General features: G+C 40.8%; 1 protein-coding gene across 4 annotated transcripts in view; it reads right to left on the reverse strand.

Annotated features, from left to right (window-relative positions):
- The window catches only part of LOC122559054 (xanthine dehydrogenase-like), a 360,223-nt gene that overhangs the window by 315,179 nt on the left and 18,398 nt on the right, over positions 1–26,646 (reverse strand). For 3 of the 4 annotated variants that reach the window (XM_043708284.1, XM_043708275.1, XM_043708265.1), the window contains exon 4: positions 7,840–8,009. In XM_043708284.1, coding sequence (XP_043564219.1) covers positions 7,840–8,009 — 170 coding nt within the window. Of the gene's footprint in view, positions 1–7,839; positions 8,010–26,646 lie in introns of those variants that run through there. The other variant, XM_043708304.1, reaches the window with a different exon arrangement.

Here is a 26,646-nt window from a genome sequence, read left to right on the forward strand (position 1 = left end):
TGAAGAAGGGCTTATGCCCGAAACGTCGATTCTCCTGTTCCCTGGATGCTGCCTGACCTGCTGCGCTTTTCCAGCAACACATTTTCAGCATAAATGGATCTTCTTCAAGTTGGCAAATTGTAATGAGTTGTGTGCCACATCATACTTCTGCGCAAAGTTTGGAAGAGTAGAATAGTACCCTTTATTGTATATTGTCTCTTCATACTCTTGTACCAAAATGTATCACCTCATATTTCTCCGCATTGAACTTCACCTGGCACCCGTCTGCCCACTGCACGGACTTGTACACTTTTGGAGTTTGACACTGTACTCCTCCCAAATTTCATGTCATCCCCTGAACACCAAAATCTAGATCATACAGGGATTGGTCTTTGGATCTCAGTTGTTTACAATGGATATTAATGGCCTGGACTAAGGGATGGAAGGTACCATTGTCAAACTTGCTGACAACACAAAGCTAAGGATTACATTGAGCCGTGAAAGGACACGGTGAGGCTCCAAAAAAAGATAGATGAAGTAAGTGGATACAGATGTGACAAATAGAGTACAACGTGGAAAATATGAAATTGTCCAATTTGGCAGTAAGATGATAAGAGATGTCAGAGCTTTGAGATGCAGACAGATGACAGCATCTTAGTGCATGAATCACAAAACTTTTGTATGCAGATACAGCAAGTAATTATGAATGCTATAGAATTTCATCATTTATTGCAAGAGGAATTGAATACAGAATCAGCGATATGCTACAGTGTAGGAAGAGGCCATTCAGCTCATCATGTCTGCATTGGCTCTCTTGAGCATTCCGACTTAGTCACAAACTCCTGCCTTTTCTCCATACCTTTAAATATTGTTTCTACTTAAATAATCAGAGTGACCTCCTAAATGCTCCAATTTTACTTGCCTCCACCACACTTCCAAGCTGTCAATTCAATACCCAAACTACCCGCTGTGAGAAAAAGATTTTCCTCATCTCATATTTGCTTCTTCAGCAAAACACTTAATCCATGCTCTAGATCACAATCCTTTAACAAGCAGGAACAGTTTCGCACCAATAATTCTGTTCAGGCTTGTCATGATTTTGAAAACTTCTATCAAGTCTCCTCTTAGCCTTCTCCTCTCCATGGCAAATGATCCCATTTCGAAGTTTCTCATCCCTACAGCCTTTCTTCTATTCCTCTTCGGCACTCTCTCCAATGAGTTTACATCTTTTCTCCAGTATAGTGCCCAGAACTGTACACAACACTCCAGCTGAGATCTAACCTAATGTCTTATGTAAGTTTAGCATAACCTCTTTGTTCTTCTACTATGTCCATATTAAAGAATTTTTGCACAATGTACATTCCTGCCACCTTTAGTGCTGATATATACCCAGGTCTCTCTCCTTCTGCAGTTAAAAATCACACAGCACCAGGTTATTGTCCAACAGGTTTATTTGGAAGTACTAGTTTTCAGAGTACTGTTCCTTTATCAGCTACTTTATTTCCAAATAAACCTGTTGGACTAGAACCTGGTGTTGAGAGATTTTCAACTTTGTCTACCCCAGTCCAACACCGACACCTCCACATCATACTTCTGCGCAAAGTTTGGAAGAGTAGAATAGTACCCTTTATTGTATATTGTCTCTTCATACTCTTGTACCAAAATGTATCACCTCATATTTCTCCGCATTGAACTTCACCTGCCACCCGTCTGCCCACCGCACGGACTTGTACACTTTTGGAGTTTGACACTGTACTCCTCCCAAATTTCATGTCATCCCCTGAACACCAAAATCTAGATCATACAGGGAAAAGCATGAGTCCTAATTCCAACCCTGAGGGATGCTAACACAAAAGGTTATGCTTCAGTTATCCAGGATGCATCTGGAATACAATGCACTGTATTGGTCACCTTACTTAAAGAAGGATGTAAGTGCATTGGAGGCAGAATAAATTCATTCACAGGATGTATGCATCGCTGGCTAGGCCAATATTTATTGCCCCTCACTAAAGGCTATAAGGGCAGTAACGGTAAACCACATTGCTGTGGGTCTGGAGTCACATGTAGGCCAGACCAGGTAAGAACCGCAGATTTCCTTCCCTTAAGGACATGAGTAAACTGGGTGGGTTTTTAAAAAAAATCAACATGGGTTTTATGGCCATCAATTAGACTGTCAATTCCAGATGTTTACTGGATTCAAATGTCATCTGTCATGGCAGGATTTGAACTCAATGGAGCCAGGGCCTTATCCTGTAATGGGTGAGTTGGGAGTCTTTGAAAATCTCTTTAAAGAGCTGGGATTCTTTTACAGAATCTCTATCAATGCTCTTGAAGGATGGATTATGTCTATAGAACAACCAAGTTGCAAAGCTAATTAAATGGCTAGTCCTTTAAAAATTGAAAGTGCTGCTAACAGCTTCAGGACATGTTTATTGAACTAATTCTAAGTGCTTTCATTATGGTATTATTAATACATTGCTGCTTTCCACAATCTACACTTACCACAATAAAGTCACTTATGTAATTGAAAATGTACTTAGCAGTATTTGATGTGGAATTATGAATATAAATGGTTTTATAAGGAATTCAGTACTTGAGGAGACTTAAATCTATTGAATGGGCTTTTACACAAAGGAGCTTTTGAGAGTGAAATCTGTACTAGATGAATGATTTGGAGGCTCTGGAAGTCTACCTACAGAGAACACAAGGTGAGTTGGCATGGAGACTGTGGAGCAAAGGGTGGTGGGGCATAGGCTGACTTGAGATAGCACTAAGTTGGCACAGGGGCTATAAGGGCTAATAAGGATGGATGGGAAATCATGCTTTTTCACAATTAGCAAAGGGTTATAAAGGGCCACCATGTAAATGAGGCATTGGCATTGAGAGTATAAGGGACTATTGAGGATAGGGATGGGGTCACAGGGATTTTTAAATTCATTCATGCGATGTGGGCATTTCTGGCAAGGCCAGCACTTTTTGCCTCTCCTTAATTGTCTAGAGGGCAGTTAAGAGTTAGCCACATTTCTGTTGGACTGGTTACCATGCACGTGTCTAGGGATTAGAGGAAGGAATGATGTGTTGTGAAGGGTGGGGATTCGATGACAATGTTTACCAAAACAACTGGAACAAAGTCACAAAGAATCAAAGTAGGCCTGACTATACTGACTCCTGCAGCCCGGTTGTCACTTCTGATGTGTATCTAGGGGCAGTGGATCCTATCTCTATCCTTGACCACTCTCCCTAACTGAGGACATACACCATTCAGGGCAGTTTTTCTCTCACAAATGAAAATCCATCCCAAGATCTTTGATCAATGCAGTCATTGATTCATTGTCCTTCCATATGTTTCCTGGATAGCTTAGAATCAGGAATATTAAATCTTCATTTCTTGTGTTAATAGTTTCTGCAGTTCACAACCGGACATTAAATCCACCTTCATGTGTTTAGTAAATCTACTCATTGATCCCTCAACCTTTAAATTAGTCTTTCTCATAATGTTGTGTCTTTGTCCCAGATTTCAATGTGTCTTGGTTCTTTTTTCTCTAGTTTCCTTCTGTCTGCATAGAATTACTTCCTGAAGTAACATTGGATGACTGAAAGGTTTAATCATGAGAATGAATGGGACCATTGAATAGGTTAGGTTTGACTGACCAATTGTAATGTCCTATATTTATTCATCATTTCTCATATTTGGTAGTAGTCTATGATCAAGTTATGGGCTGAACTGATGGATATTTTAAGGTAATATATGTTTGATAGGAGTAGAAGTGGAAATACTGGTTTCACTTGTGAAAATAGACAAAAACCAGAAGTATAAAATGGAGCATATTCACCAATAAATCCAAGGGATAATCCAGAGGAAACTTAATTTAAACTGTGTTTTCACACAGTCATAGAGTTATACAGCACAGAACAAACCCTTCAGTCCAACTTGTCCAGCCAACCATATATCCCAATCTGACTTAGTCCAGTTTACCAGCAGTTGGCCCAGATCCCTCTAAACCTTCCTATTCATATGTCTATCCAAATGCCTTTTAATTGCTGTACTTATACCAGCCTCCATCACTTCCTCTGGCAGCTTGTTCCATACACACACCACCCTGTGTGTGAAAAATTTACCCCTCAGGTCTTTTTGTAAATCTTTCCCCTCTCACCTTAAACCAATGCTTTCTAGTTTTGGACTCTGCCATCCTGGAAAAAAGACATTGGCTGTGCAACCTATCCATTCCCCTCATGATTTTATGAACTTCTGTAAGGTCACCACTCAGCCTCTGATGCGCCAGGGAAAAAAACCCCATTCTATTCAGCCCCTCCTTATAACTCAAACCTCCAGTCCCAGCAACATCCTTGTAAATCTTTTCTGCGCCCTCTCAAGTTTAACAGGATCCTTATTATAGAAGGACAACCAGAGTTGTACAAAGTATTCTAAAAATGGCATCACCAATGTCCTTTACAGCCACAACATGACGTCCCAACTCCTATACTCAATGTTCTGACCAATGAAGGTAAGCATGCCAAACACCTTCATCACTACCCTGTACCTGTGACTCCCCTTTCAAGGAACTATACACCTGCATCCCTGGATCTCTTGTTCAGCAGCACTCCCCAGGGCCCGACCATTAACTGTGCATCTCTTGCCCTGGTTTGCCTTACCAAAATTCAGCATCTCACATTTATCTAAATTAAACTCCATCTGCCACTCCTCAGCCCCACAGCCCATCTGACCAAGGTCCTGTTGTACTCTGAGATAATCTTCTTCACTGTCCACTACACCATCTATTTTGGTGTCACCTGCAAACTTCACTAACCATATTTTCTATATTCGTACCCAAAGCATTTATATAAATGACAAAATAATCAGTGGACCCAGCATTTATCCTTGCGGCACACTGCTGTCAAAGGCCCCCAGTCCGAAAAGTAACCCTCTATCACCTTCCTCTGTCTCCTAACTTAAGTCAGTTTTGTATCCAATTGGCTAAATGCCCTTGTGGGCACCGGTGTTAATGTTTATTATGGTGGAGGTGTTGACACATATCCTGACAGATTACAGTCTGTGGGCCAGGAAGTCAAGACTCCAGTTGCGGAAAGTGAAGGTTCTGGGGGAAGAGTCCTGCATCACAGGGTTTGCATCTTTGCATTCCACAGCTTGGATGCAGGGCAAATCAAACTTCATCTCCATCCCATCCATGTTGCTGATGTGACTTAATGAATACAATTTGTTTTTGTCACTTTCTAATTGTGAACCATTACAACCCCATTATTTGAGCAGAAGTCTCTTGGTAGTATCTGAGCAATTTTGCTCTAATGTTGCAAAACTGTTTTGTCCCATAAAATGTTCACATCAACTAGCTATTTGAAATCTCTGTTGGGCTTAGGGCTTTATTTAGGATTAGGATATTAGTATATTTTGATAATTTTTTAAAATGTGAACTCCCAACGAATGATATTTTTTGGGTTAAGATGTTTACAATCATGAAAAGAATAAAAGCCTAACTAATTAAATACTGTTATTGTTGGTAAATTACACTTCAAATTACAGAATTTAATACTTTTTCTGTTTTAAAACACAACCGCATAAACATTTGACAGGTATACATAACATTGTCCTTTAAAGTGGATATTAAATGCCCCAGAATCTGTCCAAAATTATTCTTAACTTGCGATTTCTGCCTTTTTCCTTTATCTGCCTGGTAACATCTAGCTTGAGAACTGTCTTTTGTAGAGAGAGCATTACTGGAGATCTTTCTACTGGTGGGAGTGAGGTACACCTTCCAGCTTAATTTTTAACACCTCTGAATTTATTTTGTTAAATTCAAGATTGAGCTTCACCCACATTCTGGCAAATTAAAACATAGAGCCTTTAGACGTGGAAATGCTCTCTCTCCAGGCCTCTGGCAAAATAAAGTTTCTGATGTTTTAGGAAAGCCTTATAAACTTAATAATTGTACCACACATAAGCGAGTATAGAGTGATGATGATTCTGATGATTTTGAGGACCCATTTTAATGCGTGCTTCTCAATATCAGGCCAGCTGTAGGTTCCTGTTCTGATGTACATTTGCTACAAAGTGGATTCCTCCTCGTCCTCCTATTCTCATATCATTTTTCCACTGAATTCCTTTGCTACAGTACAGTTATTTGACAAGTTAGTATATATTATGACTTTTAGCTTGAAAACAGCTTCATATTTCTATACTTTTAGAGGAGGAGCCATATTTTGTTCAGTCTTTTGAATAAAAGAAAAATACTGTGGATGCTGGAAATTAAAACAAACATCTGTACTTTTATTTGTTTTTTTCCACTAAAATGCCCAAATTTAATAATTAGCCATAATAATTAAAAATAATTTAATTAGGTTAATTATTAATCTAGAATGCTGTCTGCAGCAAATCAAAGATGATATTCTGTTCTTCCTATCTATACAAGTTAACAAATGGTCAAATCTATTTACAAGTCAATATAAAAAATCCAAATGATACAGCAATATACTGAAGTACACTAAGATTTGAATAATTTTTTCAAACTGACTTGTGGAATGGTGATAAAAAACACGGTTCTTGAATGTGACGATTGTGCTTTGGCAGTTTTTACAAATGCAATGGTATACAAGAAATAATGCAAACCTCAGCTCACTTCTGGAGCTCAGATGTCCAAATAAAATTAAAGATAATTGGAGAATCTCTGAGTATTCCTAAACTCTAAAGGTCGACCGAGGTTAGCACTGCTAAGCAATCATGATTAAAGAGACAAACAGCAGGAACTGATGCAGGAGAATGCTTGTGATCAGGTGCTCACATACTGGCTTCATTATGAATAGTTATGAGCTCCTTGCTCACATATAATTAATGCAAATTTCAGTTCAACCGAACCAGATTGGTTCTTGAAGTGAACTTAATGTATCGTTTTCAAGAGATAATTGTTTTCAAATAGGGATGCGACCCTGGCTATCATTTACATTCATTCGTTCATTTGTGGGATGCAAGTGTCACTGTCCAATCCAGCATTTATCGCCCATCTGTGCTGATCTTCAGAACAACCGCTGCAATCCAGATATTGTCGGCACACCAACAATACTAAAACAATGACTTCTCAGTCTAGTGTGCACCATGCAAGGAAGTGTCGCCTCTACCTTGTTGTGAATCTGTGCAATTCAATACCCCAGAGTACAGTGGATGCCAAGCCAGAGAGCTGTAAATGCTGAGACAGGCAGATTTTTAATCAGTAATGAAATCAAGGGTTATAGGAAAAGGACAGGAAAGAGGAGTTAAAGATGATCACATCAGTCATAATTGCATTGAATGGCGGAGCAGACTCTATGGTTGAATGGCATATGGTCCTATGTCTTATGATCTCATTGGTTATGAACACATTCAAACCCAGTTATTCAGAACATTAGTTATTCCTAGTTCCTTATATTGTTTTACAAAGCTATTCTTCCTCTTCAAAGACCACTGGGAAATGGAATTAGTACAGACAGTTTTGTTTTACATCAGTGCAGACCCAATGGACTGATGAGCCTTCTGACTACAGATCTTTTGCATTAATTGCATCAGGCTAAATATATATATATTTCTTGCCACTACAACAATTCTGTTGTATAAAGTTGACAACAAGGCAGACTAAAATGACCTCAAAAATGTTTATCTGCATCACTGAAAATGGGTGAATCAATATTTGAGACATTGAAAGACACTGGGTTTCTGCACTGACAAATTGTTCTTTGTGTGGGTAGGCATAATGAAGGTCCATAGAACTGAAAGAATACATATACATATGTATGAATAAATGTATTTTGAAAAAGACAATTTTGTCATCAAAACAGATATAAGGTGAATAACAAATGTAGCAGTCATCGGCTTACTGAATTCATTGACTTGATGATTCTTTTCTCTGGTTTTGTGGGGTTGTCATATTCAAGTACAACAACACAGCAGCCACAACCTCCTTCGTGACACATGGTCTTTGTTCCACAAAGGTGTAGAACGGAACGCAAGTATTCAGCCAGAGACATCAGAGGGTCTTCATTTTTCACTGTTTTGAGATATTTAAAAACAATGCATTAAGTCAGAGCCAGGAGAAATAAAATTTGATAAAGCTTAAAATGAAGAAACTAGACAGTATATGCAACTTGTAGTTACATCCACCACCAGTGCAACTAAGTAATTATCAGTTGTTTTACAGATTCTCATGGTCATAATCAGGCCATTTAGTTCAACCTTTCTAATGCCAGCATTTATACTCCATGATGTTCCTTCTTTCATTAACTCATCCTGCTATGTGAACATCACTGACAAAGCAAGTATCTGCTGCCTATTTTAATTGCCTTTAACAAAAGGTGGTCAAGAGCCACCTGTTTGAACCACAGCAGGCCATTTGATGTAGGTACACCTAGAGTACTGTTAGGAATGCAATTCTTAAGGTTTTTGATCCAGAGACATTAAAGGAAAAGCAATAAAACTGTCAGAGTCTGTATTAAATGGAGAATCTGCAGGTGCAGTGTTTCCACACATCTGTTGCCTTTCTTCTATGAGGTAGCGGTCACAGGTTTAGAAGGTGCAGACAATGACAACTTGGCTATTTGCTACACATAGTCACATGTATTGGTGAAAGTAAAATGTATGAGGTGTAGACAGGACACCCATTAAGTCAGCTACATTCTACTGTCAAGCTTTTAAAAGTGTTGCACTCATCCAAGGAAATACAGAGTATCCTATCGTACTCCTAAGTTATCAAGACAGACAGGATTTGGAGATCTAAGAGGCAATATACTCACCAAAGAATTCCCAACATGTGACCTGCTCATGTTGCCACAATAATCATATGGCTGATCACATTTCTGTTTCATAGTAACCTTAAGGTTCTTGATTATGGTAATGTGATGGAGTATAAAGGGGAAATGGTCAGAATCTTTGTTGGAAATGGTCATTGCTTGGCACTTGTGCAGGATAAATGCTACTTTCCACTTGTCAGGGAAAGCTTGAACATTACCTAACGGTGTCTGGGTAAGGACTGCTTCAGTCGCTGAAGGATGGTGAATGGTGCTAACACAATTAAAAAACATTCCCATCTCTGACCCTCTGATGGAGAAAAGGTCATTGATGAAGCAGAGATGGATGAGCCAAAAACACTACCCTGAGGATGTCCTACAGCAATGTCCTGGACTGAGATGACAGACCTCCAATACCAGAGAACATCTGTTTCCATATTACATAGGCCTTCATTACTTTGCTGACAGAACATACACAAGCATGGTAACGGAGGGGACTGGAACATTAACTCAAAAATATTTGATTTGCTAAGTATTAGAGTTGGCAGTACCATGGTGGTAGCGTCACCAGAAGGGTAATGAGAGGTCCAGGATAATGCTCATGGGACATGAGTTCAATCCTACAACTATAGGCTTAATGAGAATCATGAAACCACTGTCACAAAAACATAAAAATGCTGGAGAAACTCAATAAATCGGGCAGAATCCGAAGACATACTGAACTCAAAAGATTTACGGTTTCTGTCAGTCAAATACTGTCAGACCCTGCTGAGTTTACCAATCTTGAAAGGAAATCTATCGTCCGAACCTGATATGACCTACATGTGGCTCTTACATGAGAAGTTTGGTAGACTCTTCAATGCCCTCGGAAATGGTCGAGCAAGCCACTCAGTTGTTTGCAAAAGGACAGGGATAAAGCTGGAGGATCGTCCTAGGCATTGGAAATGACAATGCCGACATACCCAGCCCAGACTTTGGGAGAACTGAAGGAGATATTTAGCTGAGTTTTATTGGGCAAAAAACAAAATAAACATGAACACACACCTTAAATACACAAATTAAATAATACATGAATACACATGCAAATTAAGATGAGTAGCATATGCCTGGCACATACTCTCACCGGTAGAGAAGGGTACACAGTGTATGAAAAACATCTGCTGGCTTGCTTCTGGGCAGTGCAACATTTTACCTACAGAGTGCGGTTGAATCCACTTACAATATTAACAGAACATACCCGTGTATAGCTACTATTAGACAGAAGGATGAAAGATGTCTCAGTTAGTTGAAATAGAACCACTAGACGGACAGTGTTGCTACAGGGAAGGGATGTCACTGTAAAAGCCACCACCCTGTTAGCAGACAACTTAGTATATCAGGGAGAAAAAAAACATGAATGTCAATTGACAATAGCAAATGATTCCAAGGGCCCATTTGTATCAAAACAAATGGGAGGGGGTAAGATGGGGCTCAAAAACAGGGAGACAAAGGGAAAAGTAAAGGAGAAGCTCCACTTCAAAATGTTTGTGCATGGTTCCTCCTCAGTGCAGGAAGGAGAAAGAAAGAAAACTGGGTGCAGGATATACATGGAGGATTAGAGCGGACAGGAAAACTATAATGTGACTCTAAAAAAGTTACTCATAGAGTCATAAAGTCATAGAGATGTACAGCATAGAAACAGGCCCTTCAGTCCAACCCGTCCATGCCGACCAGATATCCCAACCCAATCTAGTCCCACCTGCCAGCACCCGGCCCATGTCCCTCCAAACCATTCCTATTCATATACCCATCCAAATGCCTCTTAAATGTTGCAATTGTACCAGCCTCCACCACTTCCTCTGGCAGCTCATTCTATACCTGCACCACCGTGTGTGTGAAAAAGTTGCCCCTTAGGTCTCTTTTATATCTTTCCCCTCTCACCCCAAACCCATACCCTCTAGTCCTGGACTCCCTCCACCCCAGAGAAAAGACTTTGCCTATTTAGCCTATGGGTATTTACTCATCTGCGTATACCCCGGATCATACTATTAGGCCAGGGAACACATCTTATGGCCCAAGTAATGACTCTTTTTGGAATCAGACAGAGATTCCAGATACCTTATGGACCACAGTCTCATGGAATGTGGAAAGGATGAATCTAACATTGAGAAACATGACAGACAAAATGATGCAGCAGCACAAGATAACCTGGCAGGTTGTTCTACCCTGTGTGCTGCTGATAATGAATACCATTGCTTCATCCACAGGCTACACCCCTTATAAGTTTTTGACAGGAAGGGACACGAGAAGAATGGACGGGTTGGTAGATTTGGATTTGTCTGAACCCGAGATAGACAGCACTATATCGGAAAAATGAGTTCAACAGCTGGTGGAAACAGTAAAGGAGGCAAATGATAAAGCAGCTCATCAACAGGAAAAAAAGAAACAGCAAAGCTTATTTTGACACAAAAGCTAGTCCAATAGAGTTGAGTCCTGAACAAAGAGTAATGATCAGAATACATCAGCCCAACTCATTCTTCAGTCCAAAGTTCGCAGGTCCCTATGAGACAGTAGATAGAGCTAGGCCATCTGTATACAAGGTATTGACAGCAGCAGATAAGAATGGTTGGTATCGCATTAATTAGTTAAAGTTAGTAGGAGAGAAACAAAGCAATCACCAATGGCATGTGATATTCAATGCTAATGATGCTGCATTCCCAAGTTAAAGGGAATCAAGAGCAGGACCAGACGCTGATATCAGAGGAGATAACTGAAAGACAACCTGATATTGGCCATCCATGTACAGAGGGTAACCAACAAAAACAACAAGAGAAAAAATGTTCAGAATTCAAGATGGGTTAGATGATTAGAATCTGAAACAAACTGGAAACAGGGGACAGATGATTTGGCTCAGCTTATGCAAAACCTGGACTTAAAAGTAAAATTGGGAATAAGACTATAAATAAGAGCTCAAGCTGCACTTGTATGTTGCAGATCCAGCCTAGAATGAGGGGAGTAGTGCATTTTGTTGCTATTGGATTGAACATGTTTTGGACTATGGTAGAACCGGCTTTAGAACTAGCACAATGGGCGAACAGACCTTGAACAGCATCAACGCTGGAAGACTATCTTGTGACCAAGAATAACTCGCTCTGCAGCACAAGATAACACAGACTAACAAAAGGACATCAAAGAGGACTTCAATTTATACCAAATGGGAGCACGTGGGTTGGAATGCATGGGAAAGACATTGTGTATACTAGAAGGAACAGGGGTGCAATTTTCATGTAACATTTCTGGAGGTGACAGTGGCACCAATCCCAGAAGGGCAAATCACCAGCCAATTGATGGGTCAATTCATTTAGCAACCAATCGGAAAATAACAGTCGAGATAAAATTATAGTTCACTTGGACTGTGCCCATGTGAACATAGACTGGGGTAGTGATGCATACAAGAGATATATTGACTGGGGTGGCTATTCAGTGAAATTGGTGGGATCATCATCAGTTTATACAAAGGATGATATAGCACAGGAAGGGAGTCGAGAGCATAGGCCACTCAGAGATGCAGATAGAGGTTTTTAATTTGGGTGCGGGGCCCTTCATAACTTTTAGGACCCGTAGGAAGCCTATCACCACTACCCAGCCGCCCCCACCCCCCACCCTCAGCTGTGATTAGTACCACACCAGAACCTAGATGTGTCGAATCTCAGTACAAAACAAAAAGGTGTAGGTTTGGTGCTAGAAGACACAGGAGAATCTGTCACTTTGGTACCAAGATATCGGCACGCGCAGGTAGTTTTCAATTTAACTGAAATGACCACTCCAGAATGGTGTCCATCCACCACAAAATGAGTATTGGACCACCTCCTCGAAGAACAGTTGAGCAGGAATGAGCTAAAGTCCTAAACAGGTATGAAGAAAAGAGGACCGTTGGAGTTAGCAGGGGCAGGATATGCATCAAGAGTAGCAACTGTCAACACCGTGGACATAGAATTAGAAAGTCAGATACAATCCCTCCAGCAGAAAATACAAGTCATTATTGGAGGTTACTTAGATTGGATATGGACCAATCAAATAGGATGGGATGAATCACAAGAAACCATGGACACAGCAAATTTTCTGAAGCCTCTACAGGATACAACAAATTTGATCATTGATCATATGGTCAATACTTCTGAGGCTGCCCACAAGACTGAGTGCGTGCTATAGTTAACACCCAGCTGGTATAATATATATATGTGAGTGATAATAACTTTTTAGAGTTTCATCCACACCCAGTTCCAGATTATGTTTTGGATGAACAGTTAGCAAAATGGATTGGAGAAGAGCAACCTCTACATCACCTCAGTAGTTTGACCTGAATAGGTTGTTAGGTACCAGTGACAAGGATAAAGGGAAATACTATGTTGGGGCAATGCTTCATATTTCCTGCCATGGGAACAATCTAACCTACCCTTTAAAAAGAATCCATAATGTGGACAAATAGCATGTGAGTACTTTGATATCCTTAAGCAATTCATTATGCGGCACGGTGGCACAGTGGTTAGCACTGCTGCCTCACAGCGCCAGAGACCCGGCTTCAATTCCCGCCTCAGGCGACTCGGTGTGGAGTTTGCACATTCTCCCCGTGTTTGCATGGGTTTCCTCCGGGTGCTCCGGTTTTCTCCCACAATCCAAAAAGGTGCAGGTTAGGTGAATTGGCCAGGCTAAATTGCCCGTAGTGTTAAGTGAAGGGGTAAATTTAGGGGAATGGGTCTGGGTGGGTTGCGCTTCGGCAGGTCGGTGTGGACTTGTTGGGCCGTAGGACCTGTTTCCACACTGTAAGTAATCGAATCTAATGGATAATGCTGAGAAACGGGTAAGTTGATATGCCATCGGGTGTGCAGGGAGTTGGAGAGGGGAAGTCACTGGGCCGGTCCTGAAGAGATTCCAAGGCAGAGACGTACTGAAACCACAATCTGTACCTATGAAAACAATCCATTATCCACTCTGCCTGTTAACTACTAACCAGTCGTCTTTTCTACAATATGCCCTTGTACGGCAAACATATTACAGCCGCGACAGGTATGAATTCAACCAAAGGATGGAGATAATGCCCTCTGGGAAGGACACTATGTAGCCATTAACAACATAACATCTGATGTGATTATTAGTGAGCAAGTTCTGCCTCAGCCAGTAACCAGGAAGGTGGTAAAAGAAAACCTCACAGTGAACATACCGATACAGACCAAAAGGTACGGAGGTATGTCTCAACTGAACTATCACCCTTCCATACCGGACAGCAGATTGGACATGTATAGTGGAAGAGGCAAAAGAGATAACCCATCAATGGACTAAATGCATTAAAATAATTAGAACTCATGCAGATAAAACAAAAAGGAGTTATTGCAGGATCCCAGATTGTGGATTAGGTTTTGGAATTGGGGAACCAATGTTTAAAATGAAGTTACATGAAGATTGGAAGTAGAGCTTATAATGAAACAAAAGGAATGTTAGGGAAACTAACTGCAGATATGTACACGTTTTTCATATAAACTTTTTATATATTATCCATGTACATTTTTATACATGTTCTATTATAACAATATTACACTAGCAATTATGAGAAGATTTGTAGCGCAGGTTGATGATATGAATGTCAGTTAGTGCACTGAGCTGGAAGGTCTGTTTTCAGATGTTTCGTCACCATGACAAGGTAACATCATTAGCAAGAGTCTCCAGTGAAGTGCTGGTGGTATGCCCCACCTCTCTATTTAAGGTGAGACAAGCAAAACGAAGACATGCGCAAGAATTCCTACAGGCATGGCATTCTAACCAGAACTCCAATAAACACATCAATTTAGACCCCATCTACCTTCCCTTGAAAAAAAATGGAAATGGCATCACCTGCCTTAAGAAACCAAAACCTAGAGAGAGAGAGAGGCAGGACATACCACCAGCACTTCACTGGATACTCTCACTGTTACCTAGTCACGGTGATGAAATGTCTGAAAACAAACCTTCCAGCTCAGCGAGCTAACTCACATACACATTATTCACTGTAGGATATGATACACCCACTGGGGAACACTGACAATCCTGTGAGTGGTCCACAGAGAGAGATCCTAAGGGAAGTATATTTGGATCAAGAGGGATAGATGTTAGCCTGGTTGCTGCATAGAGAGAGAGATGGTGTACCAGTTAGAGACATGCTCCTGAAAATGTGATGTTCATTATGAGGCTGCAGAGACACAGGGGTACTGTGCGCTGACATGGCTTAGGGATACTCAATATATAAAAAACTGCTGACACCCAGGGAGAAACAGCTTGTGAACTGAGAATGACCAGAGCCCAGGTACTGCTTGGTATCAACTATATTTTTCAGAAAAAGAAAGAAAGATGAGGTAATGCAGAAGCCCTGCTTGGACAAGGGGCAATGAGGTAATGCTACCCATCTCCTTGGTCTGGAGCCAATAAAAAGTAAAGACATGCATTAACAGGTGAACCTGAGCCAGTAAAAGACATCATGACTTGAGAAAAATAAGGAAAGAGGATCAAATATGACTCAGAGGCATCCAGGAAGTGATAACTCTGGAGACCAACTCTCAAAAATCAGACTCAACGTCAGAGACGTGGAGAGTGAGACCAGCGTGTGACCAAAATCAGGTCTCAGGAGCAGCAAAACAGTTATCCAGAATAGGTATTATCTTTTATATTCTGTGACTATTCAGGGAGTGTCATAGGACTGGAATGGGTGTATAAATAGTTTTTTTAATTCAGTATGAGAGAAAATATATAACCTTTAGTTTGTAAGAGAACATAAGAAATAGGTACATAATTCTTGTAACTTTACAAATTAGATTACTTACAGTGTGGAAACAGGCCCTTCGGCCCAACAAGTCCACACTGACCCGCAACCCACCCGTACCCCTACATTTACCCCTTACCTAACACTACGGGCAATTTAGCATGGCCAATTCACCTGACCTGCACATCTTTGGACTGTGGGAGGAAACCGGAGCACCCGGAGGAAACCCACGCAGACACGGGGAGAACGTGCAAACTCCACACAGTCAGTCGCCTGAGTCAGGAATTGAACCCGGGTCTCTGGTGCTGTGAGGCCATTCTTAACATTAATTACTTAATTAATGCTAAGAATGGACTGTTCTCTATGTATAGACCAGCAGCTACAGCCGGAGCCAGACAGTAGCTGGCGGTTGCTGGACTCAAACAGGCATCAACACAGGTTACATTGCATAGGGCGTGAACTAGGTGAGATCATTGTTAACAAGATCAGCATTATTTGAATCTATATAATCCATTTGTCAGTCTAATAATGACCATGAAGAAGTTCTTCCTGAATCTGCTGGTGCATGTGTTCAGGCTTCTGTATCTTCTGCCTGAAGAGGTTGTATGAGATGGTTACCAGGGTGCAACGGGTCTTTGATGTTGGCAGCCTTTCTGCGGCAGCAAGCAGTGTAAATGGAGCCCATGGATGGAAGGTTGGCTTCCGTGATGGTCTGGGTTGTACACACCAACTTCTGTAGTTTCTCATGGTCCTAGACAGGGCAGTTACCATATCAGGCCGTATTGCACCCAGACATTAAGCTTTCAGTGGTGCATCTGTAGGAGTTGGCGAGGGTCCTTACGGACATGCCAAATTTTCTGAGCTGCCTGAGGAAGGAGAGGTGTTGTTGTGCCTTCTTGGCCGTCGCAGCTACCTAGGAAGTCCAGGACAGATGTCGGTTATTGTCACTTTTAGGAACTTGGCGTTATCCACCCGGTCAACCTCAGCTCTGTTGATATAAATGGGGGTGCCTTCTCCTCCCTTCGGAAAACAATGATCAGTTCTTTAGTTCTACTGACATTGAGAGAAAGATTGTCATCATTGCACCATGTCACCTAGTCCTCTATCTCCCTTCTGTATTTTGACTCGTTGTTGTTTGATATCCATCCTACGCAGGTGGTGTCATCAGCAAACTCGTAGAATTCCAAAATTCTGTTTGAAATTTGGCAACACAGTCGTGGGTGTACAGGGAGTATAGTAGCGGGCTGAAGATGCAGCCTTGGGGGTGGGGGCTCCAGTATTGAGAGTTATTATGGAGTAGGTGCAGTTACCTATCTTCACTGATTTCCACTCTGTGGGTCGGAAAGCAAAGGACCTAGTTGCAGAGGGCAGAGCCAAGACCAAGGTCATGGAGTTTTGAGATCAGTCTGGAGGGGATAATGGTGTTAAAGGCAGAGCTGTAGTCAGTCAATGAGCAGGAGACTGACATAGGTGCCCTTCTTGTCCAGATGTTACAGGGATGAGTGCAGGTTTAAGATTTAGACCTCCATCCTACTAAGCCTTTATTCATGGGTATGTGTTGTGTTGTGATATCATGGTTTATCAATCTGTTTTGTACCAGTATTTCCATATCATAAGAAGGATATCAAGTATTGAGAAGTATTCATAGCATTTACCAATTATAATCTAAATCAAGCCTCAATGCTTTTCTGCTTTTAAATTCTGCCCCTCTAGAAACAAACCAAGTCTTTTTTTTGTTTGTTTCTTTAAATAGTCTGACTAATCTGTGTCCTTAGTGATGTGCAACTATACCATAGATAACTGTTTCTCTACCTCATGTGATTTTTAAGACTCCCTATTCCTTTCAAGGGATGCAATATCTCCATACTTTGAAACCAAAATCAATTTGCCAATTACATGCTCATTCTATACAGTTAACGCGTTGCATCATATTGTTGCTCAATGGAAAGTGTAGTCCATCGACGATTTTGATGCCACTTACAAAATAATAAATTATACTTCCAAATCGAGAATCTAAACCATCAGCTGGAATTGTGGTCCCAGGACTAGCAAACATCTCTTTCGACCCAAGTACCCTTGACCCGTTTGGTACCTTAACTCGAATCTGTAGTGCATATCATGGGTTCTCAGAGCACTTTTGCACAATTATTCAAACCAGTGAAAAGGAAATGCTTTAAAAAAAATGATTGTGACATTAATACATATTAGAATTTTTTTTAAATAAAAGTGGATTAAATTCTTTGTTTGTTACAGCAATGGGTACATTTCAGGGATGGACAAAAATTAACTTTTCCAATTTTCTAAACCACATGACCAAGGTTTTACATTGGTCAGCTGGAAGACCCAAAAAAATCACATCGCTCCAAGAAAAAGCAGGTTCTCAGGTCGATATTGGATTGGCAGAATAAACTAATAAGACTCAGGGACAAACAGGAAAAGTTAGAAAATTAAAAGGCAAGAATTTAATTGAGCCGGATCATGACCATTTCAAAAATTGATCTGCCAAAATAAACTTTACTGTAGGAACTGTAGGAACAGGATCAAGTGCCTTGAAGACATTGAGTAGTATTATTCAGATTGATAGACAAATCTAAAAATAGCTGATAGAAAAGTCTACAGAATAGATCATAGACTTGATAAAAGTTAAGCACCAAGGGCAGAAACCTGAAGTCCTCCACTTCAGCAAGAAAATCAGCATTATGCAAGATCAGTAATAAATAAATGTGTGAATCTGCAAAACAAAAAAACACTTTATCGGGTCAAAAAGACATCAGATTGATGAGTTAATAGAACTAGAATGAGGACTTTGAGATGCGACCAATAAGAACGATTCAGAACCAAGTAACAAGCAGATGCCAATGTTTCAAATCACTTCAGTACTTTACTGGAATTGTTGGAAAAGTGCATGCTGAAAATATCACTGTGATCAAGGACTCCTTATTAATGTACAGGTTTGACTGTACATTAAAGGAAATCAATTTTTAAAATAATCATTGATTGGATTTGGGAACATTGGCAAGGCTAGCTTGTTTTTTGCCCATCCCAAGTTGCCCTTGAACAGAGTAGCTTGCAAGATGAAGCTACTTGAGAGCAGTTAAGGGTCAGCATATTGTTGTCGATCAGCCAGACCAGATGAGGATAGTAGGTTTCCTTTCCTAAGAAAGGATACCAGTGAACTAGACAAATGTTTACAAAACTGTTAGTTTCATGGTCACATTAACTTACATTAATGGTCAATTCCAGATTTTGTTAATTGTTTATTAACTCCACCAGCTGCTGTGTTGGGATTGGAACCCACCTCCACATAACATTAGCCTATGTCACTGAAGCAACTAGCTCAGTGACATCATCATCCTAGCAAGGCAACAGGGCAATTAGAATGGGCAATAAACACTGGCCTATCTAGTGGTTTCTCATCCCGAATAGACATCTTTCCTTTGTAAAAGCCACCCATATCCCAAATGTGATCACCCTATTCTGCCAAGAGCTGTAGACAAACCTTTGTAGTACTCTACATCCCTGCTGAATTCTGCTCAGACACCTCTATATATCCTTCAAACAGCAGAGTTAACTTTATGCTATGGAATCAGAGCTTAACTCTTGCATCTCATGGAACAGGAGGATGAAGCCATTTGGTTCCTTGAGCCTGCTCCACTATTCAACTAGAACACAAAGCAAGGCTGTTCTATCCCATTACCCTTGACATCTTCAAAATCTAGAAAGGTATTGATCAGTTGTGAGCCTATTGAATGACTTTCCACAGCCTTCTGGAATAAAAGTCAAATACTTACCGTCCTCTGAAAAGGGAGAAATTGTTCATCTGTCATCCCCAAATGGAAAATCCTTTATTCTGAGAGTGTCCCTACAGTTATAGAATCTCCAGCCAGGGAAAACATCAGTACTGCCCTACCCTGTTAATCCTGAATGAGATCACCCTCATTCTTCTAAGCTCAAGAGAATACAAGCTCAGTCTCTTCATTCTCATTTTACAGGAAAATCGCACCACCCAGTCAATCAGTCTGGTGAACTTTCACTGCACTCTAAATGACAGGTATACCATTCCTTAGATTAGGAGACCAAAACTGTACATAATAGTCTGTACTACTGCTGCATGACATCATAATTCCAGAGTTCAAATTATCTTGCAATAAAAGCCAACATACTATTTACCTTCCTAATTTCTTGCTGCACTTGCTCATGGCTCACTAAAAACTAATGTGCAAGGGCAAGTCTCTGTCAATGAACATTTCTGAACCACACCATTTTGCAAACACCCTGCATTTCTGCTTTTCTTGTCACAGTAGATAACTTTACCTTTGTTCAACATTTTTCTTCTGTCTGCTGTGCTCTTTCCCACTGTCTTAGTTTGTCTAAATCTTAAGGCCTCCTTGCACTGTCCTCAACTCTCATTTGTAACTAGTTTTCGCAGGAGAATCCTTGAAATACATTTCATCCTCACACACACATCTTTGGTAAAAGATTGCGAGTAGCTGCCACCCAAGCACTGATCCTTGAGGTAATGTGCGAGTCGCAACCTACCAAATTGAAACAAAAACTATTTATTCCAACTTGCTCTTGTGCCCATGAACAAATTCTTAATCCATTCTAGTATGTCTTCCTAATGTGTTTACTAACCACATGTGGGACCTGAAATAGCCTTCTGCAAACCCAAAAAAGCCACATTCATTGGGTTTTCCCCTTTTACACATTCTACTGAATTACAGAATCACTACAGTGTGGAAGCAGCCATTCAGCCCATTGAGTCCACACTGACCCTCTGAAGAGGATCTCACCCAGACCCCCACCATACCCTATCCCTGTAACCCTGCATTTGCCATGGCTAATCCACTTAGCCTGCACATCCCCTATCACTCTGGGCAATTTAGCATTGCCTATACATCTATTTTGCACATTTTTAGACTGTGGAAGGATACTGGATAACCCAGAGGAAACCCATGCAGACATGGGAGAATGTGTGAAGTTTGCACTGTCGCCCGAGGGTGGAACGAAACCTGACCCCCTGGCGCTGAGGCAGTGCTAACCACTCACCCACCATGCCACTCTAATTCAGCATCTTCCGAACCTGATTTTTCTTTCACAATTCAATGTTGACTCTGCTCAAGTTCACTGCTTTGCAAGTGTCTGGTTATTAGATCTTTAATAGATTTAGAATTTTCCCTACTACTGCTGATGTCAAGGAAATGTCAAAAAGCAACTGCAGTAAGAAGAGATGTGCATGAACACACTACTTTAAACATGCTAATCAAAACATCTCGACTTCCAGTTTGAGAGAAGGTGCATTGACACTATGCGCAGCTGTACCTAATCTGTGTTACAACTGCCCTCAGGAGTTACACCTTCAATTGGGAGTGAGTACCTGAAAATGATGGATCCCCATCGGAGTGAAATTTAATCAACGTTGTAGACATCTCCTGCCGGGTAGAAAATAAGCTTAAAATGCAAGCTTCCCTTGGAGGCTTCTGCAGTCAAACAAGACTTTTGCCTTTTATAACAGAATTAAAAAGCAACAAAGCAAGGTGGAGGTTAAAGCCAGCAGATTGATGGTCATGCACTGCAACAAAAGGAGGAACAGGATGACCCGAGAGCCAGAAGAGAAACAGCCTTTCCCAGCTGTCAATTGCACATCATGAGGTTCTTATTATTATTGCCCATTCTTGGTGAGCTGCCTCTGAACTGCTGCAGTCCATTGGTTGGTGGTATACCCAAAATGCCATTAAAAAGGAGGAAGTTCCAGAATTCTGACCGAGCAACACTGAAGGAACAATGATATATAAGTGGAATCAAACTTGCAGGTGCTGGAATTCCCTTGTGCTTCTAGATAGCAGTGGTCATGGGTTTGGAAGATGCTGTCCAAAAGAACCTTGGTAAATTTCTGCATTGGATTATCTCCTGGGGATGGTCATTATCTGTACTAGTGTGACATGAATGTTACTTGCTACTTGTCAGCCCAAGCCTGGATATTGGGGAAGGTTGAGGAAACTTGTGAAATCCACACTAATCCTGTGTGGTTGCAGGGTCCCAACGCGGATAATGAGGCGTTCTTCCTCCAGGGGTTAGGTGGTAAGGGTTTGGCGATGGAGGAGGCCCAAGACCTGCATGTCCTCGGTGGAGTGGGAGGGAGAGTTGAAGTGTTCAGCCATGGGGCAGTGAGGTGGACCTTACAACCACACGGGATTAATGTGGATTTTATCAGTTTCCTCATTTCCCCTCACCCCACCTTATCAGAGTTCCAAGCCTCCAACCCGGCCGCATCTTGACCTGTCCATTATCTTTCCAATCTATCCACTCCATCCTATCACCTTCTCCCACACCTTCATCTACCTATCGCATTCTCAGCTACTTTCCCCCATCGCCACCCCTACTCCCCTTCCACTTATCTCTCAGCCCCCCACGCCCCAATTCATAAGCCTCATTCCTAATGAAGGGCTTATGCCCAATATGTCGGAGCCCCCTGCTCCTTGAATGCCGCCTGACCTGCTGTGCTTTTCCAGCACCACACTCTTCACTCTGATTTCCAGCATCTGCTGTCCTCACTATCTCCTAGACTCACTGTTGATAAGGATTTTAACATCAACAAGACTTGTTTGCAGTTGTCATTTCCAGTGCCAATGTTAATGCCATTAATCCACCTAGTTTCATTCCATTTGGAAACGAGAGCGAGGGGCAGATTGAGACACCGCGTTCCCTTTCTGCAGGTTAATGTGGTATCTGCAGGAGATGTCACTCATTAATCGGCAGTTAAGTGAGCTGCTGTGTAACAGGCCCTTCCCCCCCAATCCTTCCCTTTGCCTCCTCCTTCCCCTAAACCCTAACCCTCCATCACCATTTGGCGCAAGGTTATGAACCTCTAGTGCCTTCCATCAGCACAGCCCCACACAGGCACATGGCAGGAAGGTGGTGCCGGTCACATGTCTCCAATGACATCACTACCTGCCAATCAGATTACCCACCTGCATGATGGGCAGGCCACACGCCAATCAGAGCTGTAGCCTGTGGGCAAGGAACCAGCCCACCCAAACACCACAGAACAAATGGAACTCCATGTATTGTATCTGAGAATGTAGCAAATTGAGGAAAGTTTGCGTTCCTGACTCAGACCCAGCAGGAAGATGGAAAGCAACAGATTAGGATTCAGTATGTATTTAGGATTCTTCTTTACCTGGGATTCGTTGTGTGATCAAATTGACCTCTGCTAATAAGATGGTATTTCGAACTACATCATGAATTTCACCCCATTGAAAACAATACCTCGTGTCTAAGTCAAGCCCCTAATTTCAGCTTAAAAAAAACAAAGTCTTCAAAATTTGACCTATACATGAGTACACAAGATCTCTCAACCTCAAATCAAATTGAATTTAATTAGCTTTGTCACATGTCCTCAAATGAATACAGTGCAAGTTTATAGGGCACCGCTTACAGCACCATCTTAGGTACAAAGGTACTTATGTAAACTTCTTCAGTTCCAAGATTAGTTACAGTATAACAATGTCACCAACACACAGCACCACCTTAAGATTGCACCTAGGTACGGTGTACGTACAGAATAGAGAAATGAAAAAAAATAAAAAAGTTACATTAAAAAGGTACAGCTTGAGTATATTGCACCTTTAAAATAACTTCATAAAATCCACTCTTTCAACTTCAATCATCTCTCCAACTTCTAAAACTACCGTTTATTCATTATTCCTCACCCAATAAAAAACCTCTAGAAGTATTGGGCTAATTCTGATGTTGAATGTGATTGGTAGGTCATAAAATATTGTGGTTACTAAATTGGATTAGAACAAAAATTGTCACTGCCCACTCGTTTCCATATTTATTTTCATCTATTATTCTGTTTCAGAAAACAGGCTATTAGGCTTACGTGTTTGAGGTTTAAGTTTTGCAGGCACTAGGCCAAACGACAGCCTTAAACTATCAAGTTGCTCATACTGAAAGTCAACATACTTCCTAACTGCAGACAAGCTAACTGTAAGGAAGTTCTTGAAAATGCAACAACCAAAAACTATAATGACAGATACTTGTACATAACCAATCATTTTTTCCCCATCCTATTCAACCTCAGAAGCTACTAGACATAGATGAGAAAAGGAGAGAGTGAGGACTGCAGATGCTGGAGATCAGAGTCGAGAGCATGGTGCTGGAAAAGCACAGGTCAGGCAGCATCCGAGGAGCAGAAGAATTGATGTTTCAGGCATAAGCCTGCTCCTTGGATGCTGCCTGATCTGCTGTGCTTTTCCAGTGCCACACTCTCCATAGAGATGAGAAAGGAAAACGTTGAAGAAACAAACTGTTGAAAAATGATAAGTCTTATAGCAAGAAAAATAAAACACAAATTGTAATTAATTATTTAACTATTTGTGGTTGATATATAAATTGGTAAAAAGTCACTGGTTAGTATAGAACTTGAGCATTTAGAGTCAGATATACAGCACAGAAACAGACCCTTCAGTCCAACTCATCCATGCCAACAGATATCCGAACCTAATCTAGTCCCATTTGCCAGCACGTGGCCCATATCCCTCTACATCCTTCCTATTCATATATCCATCTAGATGCCTTTTGCATGCTGTAATTTCTTAAAACAATTTGAAATCTTGTTTTGCATTCATCAGAAAATTTTGCAAGAATAAAAATCCAAAGGAAAGAATCATTCACACTACATGAGAAAAGCGCTGATTGGTTGACAAGTGGACTCTGATTGTTGACATGAAGAATGTATCCATTGAAAGTTATCAGCTAAGCTGTGCTTAAATTTTAAACCAAACAGATCAACTCCGATTGGCTAAGGTTTTCACTGACAAATGAACCAGCTTATGGGGAAAAACAGAAACAGAGGATAGGAGGAGTAGGCCATTCCATGCTGAGAATAATGTATCAGTCATGATTGTCGCTGATCATTGAGCTCAATATCCTAATCCCCAGCCCCCTCCCTTTATATCTTGTGAGTCCCTTAGCCATAACAATGTTTTGGTCGCAATCACTTTATGGTCATGAATTCCACAGGCTCACTACTCTTTGGTGAAACAGCAATAGCCTAACAGTTTTAGCACAATATATTAAAGAAAAATCCAGATAATGCTCTAGGGACCTGGCTTCAAATCCCACCATGACAGATGATTTGAATTCAATAAATATCTAAAATTACAAAGCTGTGTCCACAAAACCGTTGTCAATTGCCAGAAGAAAACCCTTCAGTTCACTCATGTCCTTTTGAGGATCTGAAAGCTGAATACCGGCTGAGGTAACCAGTTGTTTTCAGGAACAACCACTTAACACATGCTCTTACTAACTTCGGTGGCAACAAAATGGCTTCTCAATGCAAATAATATGACAAAATGGCTTTGAGACTGCAAATTGACAATTCTGCTAAAAGCTGCATAAAATGGCTTTTAACTCTGCCATAGCGGCACAATTAACTAACCACAGTTAGCTTCAACGGAGATTAGCAGACAGTGCTTCCTTTATATCATAGAAATAACTATATTAGATAAGAAATTACTGGCTATCCTAACTGACATTCAAGTGCAGGTGCAAAGACTCGGTTTCGGAGATAAGGGTGGCCAGAGTGTTGGAAAACAAAATTGGTTCCCAGGAAATATCATTGGACCAAGTAGCTGTCAAATAAAACTATTTTGTTAATCGATTGATAATTGTCTGAATGTACTATACGATTATGAACTGTACCTTCTTTAAGAAAACTATAAAAATGTCTTTGTTTTAAGCCACATGCGCAACTCCTCTGAGGAACACGGAAGTGTATAACCTCTGTGTTTCTGGACAATCTGTGCCCAGCCGTATGAATAAAATAAAGAATGAAGTCTTAAAGAATCAGACCAATTTTGAGTACTATTGACTGATCACAGAACAGAGAGACCTCCACCCCACCCCACCCTGGGGTCCAGATCTTCACTTTATATATTTAAATGTACCTATGAGAGAAGGAGCAAAACTTGACCTATTCTTCGGGAATAAGGAAAGCCAAGTAACTGAAGCGTTAGGAGTGGAACATTTTGGGACAAGTGATTATAATTCTATTGGTTTTAAAATATAGTTACAGAAAAGGATAACTTCCATAAAAGTTAAAGCTCTTAATTGGTGTAAAGCCTATTTTAATGATAGGAGATGAACATTCAAGTTAAATGAAGTAGACTGTTCTTAGGTAAAGGGACAACTGACAGGTGTGAGGCTTTCAAAAGTGTGATAATGAGAGTTCAAAGGCATTATGTCCCTGTTGGTAAAGAGTAAGGCTGACAAGGTTAGGGAACAATGGATAAAGACAAGGTTCTAGTTACGAATAAGAAAGAATATTAAATATAGACAACTGGGATCAACTGATTCTCGTGAAAAGTTTAAAAAGGTGTAGGGGCATTCTTAAGATGAAAATCAGGAGAGCAAAGAGGGGATTGATAGTGTTGGCAGATAAGGTTAAGGATGATCCAAAAGAAATTCTACAAACACTTTAAGAGCAAAAATACAACTAGAGAGAGATTAAGGCTCCTTGTCTATGTGTTGATCCTCAGGAGATAGGAGAGATATTGGTTGAATACTTCGCGTCAGTTGTTACTGTGAGGAAAGAAACGAAAGCTGGAGAACTTGGGAAAATACATCCGGATGTTCTGAAAATAGTTCAAATTACAAAAGTAGTGGTGATGGAGGTCTGAGAAGCCTGATAGATTCTCTGGTACCTGATCACTTGTGTCCTAGGGCATTGTCGGAAGACTGAAAGGAAATTGATGGGCCCCAGCAGAAATATTTGCATCATCTATAACCATGCGTTCGGTGCCAGAGGTCTGAAGGGGTCCTAATGCTGTGCATTTATTTAAGGAAGGTTGTAAGGAGAAGCCTGAGACTTGAGAGTTTGACATCGGTGGTGAGTAAGTTGTTGGAGGTGTTTCTGAAAGATAGGATTTACATGCATTTGGAAAGGCAAGGACTGAGTAGGAATAGTCAAAATGGTTTTCTGGGAGGGAAATCATGTCTCAAACTCGATTGGTTACTCCCTTCAAAAACTCAAAAATTGATGAGGGCAGAGCAGTGGACATTGTTTATGTGATTATTGTTTAGTAAAGCCTTCAACAAGGTTCCGCATGGAAGACTAATTAGTAAAA

The sequence above is a fragment of the Chiloscyllium plagiosum genome, chromosome 2 (assembly GCF_004010195.1).
Source record: "Chiloscyllium plagiosum isolate BGI_BamShark_2017 chromosome 2, ASM401019v2, whole genome shotgun sequence".
Classification (NCBI taxonomy): domain Eukaryota; kingdom Metazoa; phylum Chordata; class Chondrichthyes; order Orectolobiformes; family Hemiscylliidae; genus Chiloscyllium; species Chiloscyllium plagiosum.